Genomic DNA, 14,214 nt, shown 5'->3' on the forward strand with positions numbered 1-14,214 from the left:
GGTCATGTTAATTAAGTCCTGGTAAATAGCTCGCTCCTTCAGAGGACCAAGGAGGAAAATGTCACATACATTGACATATTCTTGCTTTCTTTTTAAGCAAGAATGTCATACATTCTTGCTTAAAAAGAAATATTGAGGGGGGGGGAGGGATCGATTGAGGGGAGGGGATTGAGACTACGTGAATTAGTCCGCGGTCACTGCTGTAAAGTCCAAACCAGACTCCGCCCAGTGGCCTCACGACTCTGGATGCTCTGTCAGCATGTCCAGTCAGAGACAGGGGTGGGTGCCGCAGCTGGATGGGACCCCGTGGAAGGGCCAGTCACAGAGAGACCCCACCTCACCCCCCAAAGCCACACACACAAGTCAGTTGCCTTTTTTTTTTTTTTTTTTAATAATAGGACACAGACAATTTGTGTAAGCTGATGCCTGATCTTTCCTTTGATTGCATAATCGAGATTCTACTTATCAATTTTTCAGGAAGCCATCTAATTATACAAATTAAAATGCAAAGGAAAGCAAAAAGAATGATTATGCCTCACTCGGGGAATTGGAGGAGGAGGGTGTGAAGCCCGTCTTGCCTCAGATGATAATGCTGTCATTTCTCATCTCCAAGGCACTTCACAAATATTAACTAATTAATTCTCTCACCCCGGATGCGGTGGCTAACACGGGGTCTGTCTCCACGCCAGAGCCAAGGAGGGGCCATCCGCTGATCAGAGCCCGGGACCCGAGCAAATGAAAATCGCCAGCTGGCCTCTGAGGGTCTCTCCCGGACAGAAACCCTTGGATCAGAGGTCCTGCTCCTCTGTCTGTCTGTCTGTCTCAAGTTGACCAGTAAGAAGCCACCTTCCCCCCTTTGCATGATTACCTTTCATAAAGCCCAGCAAAAGTGAAACCAGGATTTTAGAAATCTGCCTACCCCGTCAACCCAGTGCTGCTCTGGCTTGCTTCAGGATGGCCTTCATCACCTCGCTTGTCCAATAGGGTCATTCCAGGTGTGGGGAACATCCCAGGTTTGGAAAGGGTTTGGTGTCTCTTGGATGTTGCATTAATTATTTATGTGGTTAGAAATTGTGCTTTTTTTTTTTTTTTCCCGAGCTCTTTTTTAAAAAAGCACATAATTATTGCCATAAATCTTTTCAGCCTCATTGCTGAGAAATTAGTCATTAACTTCCAGGAAGTCGCCTACCTTTTCATAGTCAGACCTGCATTCCGACCTTTGATAAAGTAACTCCCAGCATTTTGCGTAACTGATGATCATACATAATAATCCTCATTATTAACCCTGGAGCCTCACGTTTGTCTCCTCACCCCCTCCTCATCTGCTGGATAACTGAGGACAACTTTCGTGTGTGTGTGTGTGTGTGTGTGTGTGTGTGTGTGTGTGTGTGTGGTGGTAGTAGTAGTTGTTGTTGTTAGAATAACTGCAGCAATGAGTCAAAAGCTGTGGGACTTTTGGGGGTTACAGGTGATGATTTGTGGTCTCAACTGGTACATTGGCTGAGCAGGAAATGAAGGTCAGGGTCTCCCAAACACGCAGCCCCGACTTTCTCCACAAATCGGGCTCCCCATTCCTCAGGTGGTGTGGCATGTGGATTTCCCTCTGGAGAGGCCCAAATACCCCAACCCCAGTGGGAGACCCTTCCTCCTCTGCCTGAAACCCCACGGGTGTGGGGCAGCTGCAGGCAGCCGATGCCAGCTGTGGCTCCCTCTGGATGCAAGGAAGGCTCCGGAAGGTGGCCCTGGTCAAACCTTGGTTAGGTGGTGCGTGCCTTCCTGCCCCGTTCCCAGGCGGTGGGGCAAGGGGCTTGTGTGGTGCTGAGCGGTGGCCAAAGGGCAGTTTTGAAAGGTTTTGTGAACCTCCTGGCAGAAGGCCTTGAGAGAGTAGCGGCAGCTGGGTGTCTGCATCTGTCCAGAGGCCCCTGGGATGTGTTCCTAGGTGGTGTGGGTTGATCTGTGACTCTGCCCCTCTGCGGTTCACAGAAGTACAGGACCAGCCCCACTGGCTATAGCTTGGTCTCTGGCATTGGAGTACAAAGTATCATGACTCAGGCTGGTCAGTAATTGGTGTTTACAGCCCCGAAGTCAAAAGCAAGAGATCCAGATGCTGCCATTTACCGCTTTCAGGAACCTAAGACAGTTGTCTTGTGCATGTTCGCGTGCTTCCCTCAGAGGCGGGACACTGTCCCATGGACGTGGAGCAAATCCATCTCCAGCATTTGAGGAGGAGAGCAAGCGCCCAAGGGCAGGTCCCCTTGTAGCAAGTGGCAGCCAAGCCCGAATGACCTGTCGTCCTTGCCCCCAGGGTGTCCAGAGAGTAAGGCTTCTTTTCTCCTTGTTTCAGGGCGCGTAGTGGCGTAATGCCCGCAGACTCCTGCGAGGGCCCCTAAGTTCTTAGAGGACCGCTTTGCCTTTTGAATCAGAGAGGTGCAAAGTTCGATAAAGAATGGCCCTTGTGGATAAGCACAAAGTCAAGCGACAGCGATTGGACAGAATTTGTGAAGGTAAGAGCCAGCGTGATTGGCGGTTTTTAACCAAAGACGCGTAGACCCGTCCTGGAATCCTGCACCTGGTCTCCTAGCCAGGCTGCGACCCACGCCACACCCCCAGCACCTCCCACCATCCCACACCCTCTGCCGGTGTCCTTGGCGTGGTCAGTAGGCCTGACCTTCAAGTAGGCTGAGGCCCGCTTCCAGGGCAGGGGTGGGGCTAGGACGGAAGTTGGGGGGAGCAGGCCCTGAGGTCCATTTTGTCCCAAGATCATTTTGCACAAGAAAGACACTGCATATTAGGACCATCTTTTTTTTTTTTTTTCTTGCGGAAGTTTCTGGACTTTATCTGTTTCGAATTAAAAGATTTACCAGCACAAATTCTGAGATATTCCTCAGCAGCCCAGCATAGCCCCTCATGATCTGTTCACGTCCCTGGTATCTTTGAAAATGTCTGGAAGTGTTTTATTCATGAAAGGAAAAATAAACAGGATTAAAATCTAGTGGAAACCCAGGGACAGAACTCTGAGATGTGGGTTGAGCACCATCCTCTCCTCGTTAGGGAGTGGTTAGAAATCCAGCGCCAGTGGACCTGGGCTTGGCGTGAAGTGCTCCTGGCCGGCTGGTGTCCGTGCTGTCGGCTGGGTTTGACTTGGCGTGGTTACCCGTGACCTCACTGCAGGGTTTCTCTCAGGAGGGGAGCCGCTGGGCGGGGTGGGCTCAGCAGCCCGCCCCCGACCCCCGAATATGCTAGCACACCAGTTGGCCAGCTCACTCAGGCCCAGGAAAACATCTCCCAGGAGCCGTCCATATGGAATTGTTTGTAGATGTGGCTCAAGCTAGCGGTGCGGAGGCATTAAAGGCGTGTTCTACTGTGTGACTGTCTGCCCTGCAACAGCTCCGACCTAAAAGAATTTAGGAGCACTGACTGTCCCTCCGCATCCCTGGGATTCTGCTGCAGTGTAAGGGGTTTGGGAATTAAGGAATTTTTTTTTTTAATATTAAAAAAATTTTCAAACCTACAGAAAGACTGGTAGAAGAGCACGACGGACACTGATATTCCCATCAGCTGTATTAACCAGTTGATAACATTTGTTATCGCGTGCTTTCTTTTTATAGAGATACATGTGTATGAATGGATGGAGGATGGATGGATGGACTTTCCCAGAACCATACGAAAGAAATGTGTAGATGCAGCAGTTTATTCTTAAGTACCTATGGCATGTATTAGAGGCTCCTTTCCTGCATAAACACACCACCATCATCACCCCCAGGAAATTGGATCTCATTACAACATTATCTAACATAGATGGCACATGCACATCTCCCCCACACGTCTGTTTTAGCTGGTTTGTTTGCCTGTGTGCGGAAACCAGTCAAGGGACATATGTGGCATTTAGTTGTCATGTCTCTTTGGTCTCCTTAGTCTAAAATAATTCCCTGGTCCTTTTGACTTTCAGAAGCATTGACATCATTGAAGAGCCCAAGCCAATAGGTTTGTACAATGTCCCACAATGTGGGTTCACCTGATTGTTTGGGGGTTTTTAAATTGTACTTCTGCCCTCCTGTGGAAAGGTGCTTCATTTTTGGTACTGAGTCCCCATTCCAGAAAGCCCTAGTGGATCAACTTTCCAAGGTTAGTATCAGGGATGTCTATGGGGCCGATTCCACCCCCCACCCCCAACCCTAGTATTTATCTAGAGGTAGCACATCTGAGACAAGAATGGGATTGAAGCACCAGGGGCCTTTCCTCTCCTTGTCCAGGGTGGTCGGTGACAGCAAAACCATTGGCGGTTCTTTCTCACCCTCTCTCCCAGGCATGGTTCACCAGTCCCCAGCGTATTTTTTACAACAAATTCCAGCATCTCCTTTATCCATGAACGGTGTTCCTGAGACAGTTGCAGTGGTTTGTTTTATCTTTAATTTCTCAATAGCCACTGTCAAGATACATGCATGACATAAAGTTACTCAAGTGTAATTTATAATCCCTGATCCCAAACATTCACTTGGTGTCCCATGAAGTATAACAGCTGTTCCAAGATGCTTCATTGGTGCTCCTTGTATTTATAAGCTGGTTTAGTGCCTTTAATGGTCAGGACAGGTGGTCAGGACATCCGTTTCCCAGGTGCTACCAGCAAGGTACAGAGCAGTCGTGGTGATTTGCGCCCAGGCACCCAGGCAGTCTGCTATTCTGTATTTGGGCTTGCCCTTGAATCGGCACGTGGAGTCCGTTATTTCTTCCTCCTGAAAGCCTCACACACCTCCATCCCTGGCTTTGGGTGCTCACCAGTCTCTGTTCTGTAAACCTGAACTAACTGTTCTTGAATGTTCTCCTTGGAAGTCCAGCAAGCTCAGCAAACAATTCTGTCCTTCCCACCGCCCACACCCCAGGGACTTCCTGTATCTCTCTCTCTCTCTTTTTTCTGTTTTTGTTTTATGATTAAAAGCATGAAGCAGCCCTGCTCTGCTCCAGGCTCGTAGGAACTTTGTCTTCACGCTCTTGGGTCTGTGGGAACACACACTCCTTCAAATTCTTCCCTCCCGCCTGCTGCCAACCCCAGTGCAAATCCCTGGCTTTGGGTCCCAAGCCAGACAAGGCTTCGGATGCCCTGCAGGGTCTACCCCACCTCCACCCCCACCCCTCGAATGAACCTTTTTTCTCCAGCTGAGCCAGTCTGGTGGGATCTGAGCATCGCCCCTGTGCCAGTACTGCTTCCAGAATCCCTACCTGCCTCCCAAGGCCCAGTCCCTTCCTCCCTGAAACCTTCCACAGCAGCCCTTGGGGTCTCTTCCTTCTGAACCGCAGTCCCCTTGTGACCCGGTCCATCAATCTTCGTGTGCCCAGAATCTATCTGCACCTTTGCGCCTCTAAGGGGATGTTTCTGCTCGAGATTAAGCAACATATAGAGGATAGCTTTGCTTCTCGCCACCCAAAGTCTTCGGGACTCCATCCAACTCCGTTAGAATAATGGTCTTTCAAGCTGACTTAAAAGCCAGATTTTTTTCTTAAAGCAGTTCTTCTGTTTTGATATTTGTAATTTGTTCTCTGCTCTTTCCTGATGCCTAATATCAAATAATCCTAGAGTGCTGTTGTGTATAGGTTTTATGGAGCAGAGTCTGCTAATAGACTGGTCAGACCAAATTGCAGTCTCTTCTTTTTGTTGTATAATGTAGGTCTTGGTTTTCCCCTGTGTTTAGTTTGCTGGCATAATTGAAATATTGCATTTATGAATTGCACCAGTCAGAGAGTTTTAATATGTAACTGCATCATGGCAGAGCTGGTTTGATTTGCCCCAAGTATTTGTTGGCCAGAGAAGAGGGCTTGCTATCCCTCATCACTGCGAAAGTAACCCAGAAAAGCATTTTCTGGAGCCTAGGTTTGTAGAACTGTAATATACCACAATGGGCTTGCTGATGACTTTTGTTACAACACCTTATTGTGTGTTATGGTACAATAAATCACTAAACACCATCCTTTCCTGTTGCTTTTGAAAACGTAATTTGGAAAAAAAGTAGATATTTCATCTTACTTCATTTTGTTTGAATGTCTTATATGTGTGGAAAAGTGGTCCTGAGGATTATATCAGCTGAGCTGTGATCAGTCCCCTTCATCACATAATTCAGGAGAGGACTTCTTTCCTCTGCAGGAAAAAAAGAAATGATATGAACCTCCTTTTAAATAAACAGTCGAATTCAACATTCCTTACCTTTGGGATGTTTTCATGAGAACAGGGAATAAAAGGTGGTGAGGAAGATGGGCGGGTTGGTTGGATGGATGTGGGAGAAATAGAGGCCGACCTCTATCGTCTACTAAATTGTCTAATAAACCGGTGTCTATTAAGCACATAGTTATAAATCCTGGGAATCTTTGTCCCCAAGAGGACGAGAAAAGTCAGAAAATGCTGCAGGGATGAGGTGGAAGAAAACTTTTTTCCCAGCGTCATTGTGCTCTTCTTAATGGGACGAGCTTGCCATTGTGAAAGTACGTCTCAATGGACCGTTCCCCCAAGAAAGTTCATTCATGGTCCCAGAATATTCAAGAAGCAAAGATGTTGTCTAAGAGCTTCTAGGTCGTCGAGGTGGTGGAAGTGGTGAGGGTGTCCAGGCCAGCTGAGTGCTCCCTGCAGGGAGGACTGGGGTGGGGGGCGGATCTCATTGCCTGGCTCACATCCATCAGAGCCCACAGGGCAGGATTGACCTGTATTTCCCCACAGGAAGAGCATAATCTATAGACTCAGGCCAGAATAATTTGATCTTTTATTTGTATGCTTTTTGTTTCACCTGTCTTAAAAAAAAAATGCATTATAGAATCGCTACTTGTTTTGTTTTTTAAAGCACTTGGAACACCTTACCAAGAAACAGCGTCGAGACCTTTTATAGGCAGTCCACAATTATTTCTAATAAATGTCTTTAAATAGCCCCAAAATGTAGATCTTAAAAATGGGATTCATAATGTTGCTATACATTATAATTATATGTTTGGATCAGGCAATTATGTACATTTCCAGTAATTATGTGATTAGTGATAATTACATTAGCTATGTAAATATACAATAGTCAACCAGACATGGCTTAAAACTCTGTAGTGTGAATGAATATAATGAAGCTACGTTATGCTCAGGTAAAGGATCAGAAAAGGCAGGGGGAATGGTCAAGTTGAACCTTCGTAGACGTTCTTTGTGAGGGATAAATACCCATATTTTGTCTATCAGGCCCTGGTTTTAAGATGAATTTGGAGAGCGGCCCCTCCCCTGGGGCTCCCGCTGCCACCTAAGGACTGGGTCCCTCGAGTACCCACACCGGCCCTCAGCTCTCTGCAGACGAGAGCCAGGTTCCATGCTGCATTATTTCTCCATCGTCACTCATCTGTGAAATGCAGATTTAAGCTACTCTTTGCACTTGTTGATTTGCCGATGGGCTCTCACCGTGGTTGGTGGATTTTTTAAAACTCCCCGCATTTTTAAAAGCAGCCTGTTAAGGCTGCTCTGTTTCCACTTTGGGGTTTGGGGTGTGGTGACTTCAGTCAGTGGCCGGGTGTGGGTGTTTGTCAGTGTCTGGGTTTTGTTTTGCGGCTGTTGCTCTGGCTCTCGCGCCCACCGGGGAGGGCCACGCTCTCCCCCAGGTGGGTGACACCTGTCTCTCTGGCCTTTGGGATCACGCCTCCCGAGTGTGAGCTGCCTGCCTCGTCTGCTTTGCTCTGGGTGCGTCTCATTTTGGTCATTTGCAGCTTTGAGGAAAGACGTCTGCTCCAGGCCTAACGAACACCTCCCAGGAACCAGGGTTCCCACGCCTCCAGGCCAAGCCTCCTCTGTCAGAGTAGGTCTGAGGACAGCAGAGTGACCTGGCTTTGCAGAGCTGGAGGCCCGCAAATGGTGCCCCACGTGAATTCAGAAGCTGTCCCACACAGCTCAACCCAATCACAAGTGTTTGGGGTGACTGTGATGCCAGAACCCCAAGATACACTTTGCTGCCAGCTTTCCGCCCTCTGGTCCCTTTTCCAGAACCTTACAAATGACACACGTGGAGTGAGCCTCCTGTCCTGACTGATTTTTACTCAGCTCGCCAAACCATTATTTGATGAGCGTCCTTGAACATTGATTCACTCGCTTGCTCTAGAGCTCAGGCGTGCCCTCCCTCTCCAGAGAGGCCTTGGGTGGCCCTTTTGAAATGCAGGCTCCGCTTCCAGGCCCGGGGAGTGACCTCTCGGGTACCAGCAGTGGGGCTCGGGGCTGCGTGGTAGCCGGGGGAGCACCTTCTGGACATCGCTATGCACCTGCTCGCCGCCGTCTCCACACTTCCTGTCCTTCTTGCGTGGACATCAGAGGGGCTGCAACACCCGTCAGCTTGCTTCCCGAGTCCTGGTTGGAAAGATGTATGTGCCTAGAGGGTCCTCCCTTCCTGTTCACACCCTGGAATGGGTGAAACAGACAGCGTGGACGATCAGTCCTTTCTTGGCCTCAGAAGGTCTTTAAAGCCCATCTTCTTACTGTACGATCAGGGCCCGGGTGAGAAACAGCGCTGAGGGCCGGGACAGTGTGGGTCCCTGCCAGACAGTGTTGGACGTTGGGGGCTGTCGTCTTCCTCTGCTGTCTCTGCTCGATGCCCGCTGTGTCCAGGTCCTTGCAAGTGAGGGGCTGTGCTTGCTTCAGCCTGGACCTGGGCTCAGAGGCTGGGGCGGCCGTGGGTCGGGGCTCCCTGGTGATCGTGTGCACCTCTCTGTCCTTTTTCTCCATCACAACATAACGCTCCTTGAGGGCGAAGATTGGCTGTTGCCACCAAGTCCTGTTCCTCATATAGAGTCCTGTTCTACAGGTCACTTTTTACAACCCGTGAGTCAAACAAATGAGCACATGATGAATGCAGGAAGGACATGTCAGGAGGGGACAGGGCTCTGCCACCTTAGTGAGAAAACCATGGGGATGTCTCTGCAGGTGGATTCATTCCCTGGATTATTTGGTACTCTCACCTTTGATAGGTGGCAGATTTCTTTGGACTGGGGACAGAGTGACAGCGGGGGATTGAGGAAGCTTCCTGGAGGTGGGTTATTTGAGCTGGACCCTGGCGGGTGGAAATGACTGGGGCATCAACCAAGGTGAGAGGAAGCCATTCCTGATATTCGGAACCCAACAGAGACGAGGAGTCATAACACAGGAGTGTGTCGGGGTGAGAGTGGCAACGTCAAGGGGAGTCAGGGGTCACCTGAGATGCTGAGACTTTGCAGGAAGAGCTGTCATTGGAGGGTTTTGTGGAGAGGAGGGAAGCAGAGGTCACTGAGCACCAGCCTGAGGCAGACTTTGTGCCAGGTGCTGCCAAGGATCCAGGAAAGCCTTTGCAGGTAGATTCTGCCCTGTGCTTTGCCCAGGCCCTGCGTCCGACCTGGGGTCTCAGCTCACACTTTCTGCTTCACCGGCACATTCAAAACATGCCATAAAAGAGATTTTTTAATCCCATAACATGTGGGAATCAAGCCTGATTTTCATAATGCGACTCTCATTAAGTTTTATCATCTAGTCAAGAAATCAAGTCAGGAGCAATGCACAAGCCTTTGTTTTCACTGAAAATGGGTAAATCGTGAGTTCCGGGAGGCCTGGGACTGTTCAGAGGGCAGCTCATTTGGTTGCAAGGCCCCACCTCGCGGCTTGGGTTTTCTCTGGAGGGTTGTGCTGATGACATAAAGCCTCCTGCTCCAGGTTGGAAATCAGGAGCCCAAAGCCTGCATCCAAGAGCCTCTGATGCTGCGTCGATCCTGGGATGTCTGAAATGTCTGGTCGGTTCCGCTAATGTTGTCTCTGTACTTACGTCACTTAGACGAAGGCTGTCTTAAAGCCCTGCCAGGCCCTGTTTGCTGTTTTACTTGTGTACTTGGGGTTTATGTCCCCCTCTCTGATTCAGACTAGCCAAGTAAGTTGCTTTGGTAGGGGACACTGTGGGGACAGAAGGAAAGAAAACTTTTTTAAAGGCAGAAAGCTGTTTTTAAACATAAATTCTAAAGTACTTGACAGAAACAAAAACCCAACACAGCCTGTACACATTTAAAAGTAGGAAGTGGGATGTCATGGGCCTATTTTTGGCCGTCTCTGCCGGAAAACAGAGTATAACCCACTAACCTCAGCAGTGTCCCCCAGGAGATGCTGCCCCGTGGGGGGCAGAGGGCGAGGGCGCTGCAGCGGCTTCATCCTGGCAAACAGCGGGAGCAGGGAGGCATCTCAGGGGCTTTCTTATTTCCGCCTTTGCTTTCAGAGCTGCCTTGGGCTCCTGGCCCTAAGGACTGGAGAGCCAGGGGATGGAAAGCCTCAGGCTAGTGTTGGTCCAGCACAGGGAAGGCCGGCCAAGTAAGGCTCCAGAGTCTCCTCCTAAGAAGGGGTAAGCATCCCTTGCCGCCAGGCGGGCGGAAGCAACACAGCTGTCAGGGGACAGGCAGTTAGACCCAGTGACCTTCGTGTGAGTCTGGCCTTGAGACTCGCTGAGTCCACCATATGCCTGATTGTTGTTGTTGTTATTATTTTGTTTGTTTTAAAGAAAGAAGTGAGGACTAGACCCCAGAGCAGTGCTTCTGTTTCCCATTCTTTTCTAGCAATTTCCCAGGTCATCGTGTTGATCAGAACATGAAATGCTTGTGGGCAGTCTGCCCGAGGACTGCCCGGTGGAAGGGATGGGTGGTCGTCCGCCGCCTGGATTTCCTTCCCTGCTCTTCTGGAACTGTCTAGGTCATCTCAGAGTTTTCAGGTCTCTACAGTTGTGAATTGATGCCTTATGTTGCCCGGGGAATTCAAGAATCGGCTGTGGGGGGATGTTGCTTATAACCTTGAGGCTCCCATTCAGATGCTTCTATAGGATCAGCTTTACCTTGCGTTTATTTTGTCTGCAAGAGAATTTGGATTGCCTGTTTCTCAATTTTCAGAAGATGGCTTTTTCCTTTATGCAATTTTCTGTAGTGAGACTCTTTGCAGGATTAAAAAGTTAAGTCTGAGAGACTCATTAATCTTTCAGAAATTGGTCCCATCTCGCTTTAATTTAGTCAACACGAGATTTTTGAGAAAATCAGCCCTTTCCTAAAGACTGCATGAGCTTTAAAAAAAAAAAAAAAAATCTGCCGGAGTGTTTAGAAAAGTGCAAGTCCAGTTACAGGTGTTCTTACCTAACACAGGAAAACATCTGTCATAATATTTGGTGGATTGCAAAGCTGAGGCTGCGTGAGTTTGGGTGGCTTCCAAGCAGAATGGGTCGGAAATTGATGGAAACGAGCTTGGGCCTCCTCGTTCTGGGGTGGAGGGTGGCGCCTCCCTGAAGCTTCTTCTGCGCACTGCTGTTCTGCCCCTGGTGTTACACCTTCGCACCTTCTCAAAAGCCTGCTCCTTGTTTCTCAGGGGCCATGGGGCATGCATGCTCTTAGGTAGTCCTGCTGAAGTGGAGGGCTCGAACTGTTCAGTTCATTCGTAATCTGGGTGAGTTACCAACAGCTACCCCGCTGCAAAAAGATTCGGCACAGACAACTTCTGAAGGGACATGTCTGCACCACAAGTGGCGTTTTGTAGCATTAACGCCACCCCATGTTGTGTTTCTTTACGACAGGAAGGAAGAAAAGGGAAGCATCGAGATGGTATAATACTGATGACGCCCTAGGCTGCTGCCGTCTGTCGGCTCAAGTCTGGGGGCCCTGACTCTGGCAAGGGCCCCCGGCACCTCGTTTCGAGAAGCTGAGGCAATTGTCTGTTTAGGAGTTACTTTCTGATACTCAAGTGGTTGATTTTATAAGTGACGTATTTATATTTGGGGTTTTGGGAAACCTTAAGAAAATAACAGAATTACTTTGTTAAAGAGGTTCCCCTTGTCCAGCACCAGCAGGACTGTTACCCCAGGTGGGCGCAGGGAATTCCAGAAAGCAGAGCGTTGGCTTTTGGAGTTTGAGCTGGGTCCTGTGCACCGTGGCCCTGGGCCGGGTACCCAAGCTCTCCATCCCAGCACCTAGGATGTGACATAATCATTCCTGCCTGTTGAATCATTTATGGGCAAAACACCCAGAACAAGGCCTGGTACAGACTGAACAAATGTTGAAGTCCTCTAATGAGGATCCTGTAAGGAAAAGCTGATGTCAAAGATGCCCTGTTTTCTGGTCACCTCGAAGGGTCAGGCAGGACTGCTGCAGCCCTTCCTGCCCAGCTAGCCGTGTTCTCTGACCAGTGGTGGAAGGGGGGGGAGGTGGCAGGGAAAGCGACAATGGGATGGAACCCCCACTGGGAGGCCTCAAAGGCCCCTCTTGGCCAATAGAGCCAAGACTGGGAGAGGGGGGTGACAAGGCCAGCGTGGGCTGGAGCTGCCGGAGAGGTCATCAGGTTAGTGTCTTTTCTGGGGTGAAGGTGTGTCCCTCCTGATGTGTACACCAGGCTTGTTTTCACACAGTCTTGTCTGCTTGTCATCCTTCTTAGAAGGGTTACCGCCAAGACTGCCCCATCTTTCTCCACCCTCTCCTTTCCGGAGAGGAGGAAGCTCTGCCTGGTTCTGAACAGCGCCCCAAAGAGAAAAAAACCCGTCTGCCCAGCAGAGCCAGGAAGGGATCTGCTGTAACCAGATAGTGCTGTTTCCATTGAGTTTGGGGCTCTAACGTTTTCCTGTCCTTTTTGATGTATCTTCTAAGTGAACACATCCTCAGGCTATTGGTGAGACGTGTAAATATTGTCTTGTTTGTGGCCAGGCCTGTTGCCTCTGTCTCCTCTGCCCAGGCCTTTCAGCCCATGATGGCAAATGTGCCAGCAGAGGAATTAGAGAAATTGGCACCAGCAGGCTGCTTTCATACATGGAAACCTAACGTTTTGCAGTGTGGCTCGTTCATTTTTCTCTTTTTTTCCTGTCATGCATCCTAGGAGACGGAGGGGACTGGGGGAGGATTTGAGTCTCTTTGCCATCTGCCAGGGCTTTTTCCCAGTTCACTTGAGGCCCTATTGGCATTTTTGGGTCAGAAATAGAGGCCATGGTTTGTGTTCAAGCAGCAGCCTGGGGTCCCTACGCTGTGTCCCCAGGCAGTGCCTGGGCCGGTTCCTCAGTAGTCAGTTGGGGGTCACAGAGCTCTGGCTTTTGGGGACCAGTGCTCTTTGGGGAGTAACATTGGTTTAAACAGAGCTTGTCCCAAAGTTTAATATGTACTGCTCAGGATGAGGGGGCACTGCCCTTTTAAACTGTCTTGCGTTACCATGTGCCTCTAGTTCCCGGAAATGGATTTGTACCCACTTTCCTCCTCACAGTAAATTTTCAGTATTGCTCATTCAAAAAAAAAAATTTCTTTTTTAAACAGTTAATTTTCTTTAGCTAAAGATTCTAGTTGCATCTTCAGTTGAGGGACATACGGGTGAAGACGAAACACTCAAGTTTAATGGCTGCAAATATGCAAATTGTCCCATTTTTTAACGTTCTAACTGCACGCAGCCCTTGTAGCCTCACGATTCCCAGCTTTTGTTTTCGTTGTGAGTTCTTTGTCGTGGAACCTGCAGTTGGAAGATCCCGGTCCAATCTGTGGTGGTGCTTCTCGGGGACCTGTCTGTATGTTTAAGAAAATGTTTTAATGCTCCTATGTGGAGCTTTCCTTTATCTAAATAACTGCTGTTCTTTGCATTATTGCACCTAAAGTCCCCGGAGGGCTATGTAAAATCTTAATCCATGGGAACGTGGAAAATGATCCACGAGATCTGAGCCAGGCCAGGCTTGCTAGAATTCTGCTTTCCTCGCAGACAGATTTAAAGGAAGACATGCCTCAGACGCAGCCTCCTCCCTCCCAGCTTTGCTTCATAATGTTGGGGTTTAGTTGTTGACCTCTGTTGCCGTCCTAAAATGATAAATTCTAGATTACACGCGTGGGTTGTTTTTCTGTCACCGTTGTTGTTTTTCCGGGCAGTATGAAAGGATCTGTGTTTTACGATAATGCGGTAAAGAATCCATTTGGACTTGAGCAATGTAATAACTCGTTTGATTCGTAACCAGAGTCATCTCAGAGCCAGATTTCAATATTGGCAAAGCATCGGGCTGCAGACCTGGCCCATCTCTTGGGGAATCTCATGCTCTAGAACTGTGCGAGACTTTTTCTTTTTATCCCGCCTGCCTGTTCACATTTAATTTGTTCTTAGCCGTGTGCAATGGATTAACATTTCATCAGGGTAGATTAAGAGTGAATCGACATTAAAGCAGTCTTTTTCTGTTTTCCTCCTGTCACTGTTAGGCGATCAGAGGCGGGGGT

At 49.0% G+C, this 14,214-nt stretch overlaps 1 protein-coding gene across 9 annotated transcripts in view; it reads left to right on the top strand.

Annotated features, from left to right (window-relative positions):
• Positions 1–14,214, top strand: part of CTBP2 (C-terminal binding protein 2) — a 164,435-nt gene that overhangs the window by 109,803 nt on the left and 40,418 nt on the right. For 5 of the 9 annotated variants that reach the window (XM_057530380.1, XM_057530384.1, XM_057530382.1 and 2 more), the window contains one exon: positions 2,345–2,504. The exons of 1 other annotated variant lie outside the window; for it this stretch is intronic. In XM_057530380.1, the coding sequence (XP_057386363.1) occupies positions 2,447–2,504 (58 nt within the window). In that variant the 5' untranslated portion in view covers positions 2,345–2,446. Of the gene's footprint in view, positions 1–775; positions 795–816; positions 835–2,344; positions 2,505–3,972; positions 3,985–14,214 lie in introns of those variants that run through there. 3 more of the 9 variants (XM_057530383.1, XM_028164284.2, XM_057530379.1) reach the window with 3 other exon arrangements.

Source organism: Balaenoptera acutorostrata, chromosome 16, assembly GCF_949987535.1.
Source record: "Balaenoptera acutorostrata chromosome 16, mBalAcu1.1, whole genome shotgun sequence".
Taxonomy (NCBI): Eukaryota; Metazoa; Chordata; class Mammalia; order Artiodactyla; family Balaenopteridae; genus Balaenoptera; species Balaenoptera acutorostrata.